At 48.0% G+C, this 1235-nt stretch overlaps 1 protein-coding gene across 1 annotated transcript in view; it reads right to left on the bottom strand.

The window, feature by feature from the left end:
• Nucleotides 1–1159: 1159 nt before the first annotated feature.
• LOC310799488 (insulin-like growth factor 1 receptor) overlaps nucleotides 1160–1235 on the bottom strand; it is a gene marked incomplete at both ends in the record, with an annotated part of 106210 nt that continues 106134 nt past the window's right edge. The window contains one exon of the mRNA XM_083662077.1: nucleotides 1160–1235. This exon is cut by the window's right edge and continues 453 nt beyond it. Coding sequence (XP_083518203.1) covers nucleotides 1160–1235 — 76 coding nt within the window.

Below are 1235 nucleotides of genomic sequence, written 5' to 3'. Positions count from 1 at the left end.
TCACCTCCCTAGTTTGAGGGTTTTTTCTGCCTTTGCTTGTGGGCGTCATTTGGCGGTTGGACCCTTATGGAGCAGCACTTTGTGACAGTGTGTGTGGCTCAACCTCAGAGAAGATCTATGTTGGGATGATATCAACATGCTCGAGGTCTACTCAGTAGGTATCTTCTCCGGTAGAGATGAATGCGGAAGATGTGGAAAGCCATGAACAGTGGCCTAACATGGAAGAGTGTAGGACTGTAGAGGGAAGCTAACATGGAAGAGTGTAGGACTGTAGAGGGAAGCTAACATGGAAGAGTGTAGGACTGTAGAGGGAAGCTAACATGGAAGCTACCCTCCCTGGAAATCACAGATTTGTAGGACGGTGTAACAGTGCAGAGCACCACAAGAACTGGGTTTTTTATCGTTTGTTTTTTTTGCTTCCGTTTTCAATCCGGTGGAGTGGAGAACGATCGGGGAAGACTAGTAGACGAAATGAACAACAAGAACAAAAAAAACAACAATTTGGCAACGATTTGGCAGATTTGACCTCTCCCTCTCTCGCTTTCAAACGGATTGGCAATGCAACCCGCTGGACGACGGAGACGCCGACCTCTCCGTCCGAAGTGCTCCTCCGTTGGATATGCGCAACAGTTTCACCAGAATGAACCCAAAAGCCACCAAAAACAGCGGTCATTTATAAAGGCCTACACATTGTTTCCCTATTTGGAAATCGATATAAAAAAGTAACAAATAAACAATAATATATAAAACTAGTTCAGCCGTACAGGGAGAGAGAAAGAGTGACCTCCCCCCCAAAATTATTTCATTCTTTCTTCTGTCCTTTCCCGTTTACCGTTTGTCCTCCTCAGAAGCGAGACGTCACGTCTGACAGCCAGCTGGTAGAAACCAAAAGTACAATGAAAATATGATAAGAACAAAGTGTGTGGAGGTACAGCGGAAGAACGTGGACTGACAGAGAAGTGAAGGTGTCTCCACCTTCCTATGAGCCTCGAGCCATGTTGTTGATGGATTTTGTTGAATAAAAAAAAGAAGAAGAGAGATCCCGCCCACTGAGAAAATCATGCTCTGTAGAGCGGCAGGAGGCGGGGTTTGAAATCTTGGTGGGGGTGGGGTATTTGGGGGGGGAGGGGGGGGGGGGTGGGGGCTGATGCTTCTCAAATCAGCAGGCAGAGGACTGGGGGAGGGGCATCGTGCGCTCGTTTTTGCGTCCTCCGTTCATGTGCGCGTACGGCGGC

The sequence above is a fragment of the Poromitra crassiceps genome (assembly GCF_964638095.1).
Source record: "Poromitra crassiceps genome assembly, chromosome: 28".
NCBI lineage: Eukaryota > Metazoa > Chordata > Actinopteri > Beryciformes > Melamphaidae > Poromitra > Poromitra crassiceps.
Note: the sequence above shows the minus strand (reverse complement) of the source record. Positions and strands in the feature narration are given on the sequence as shown.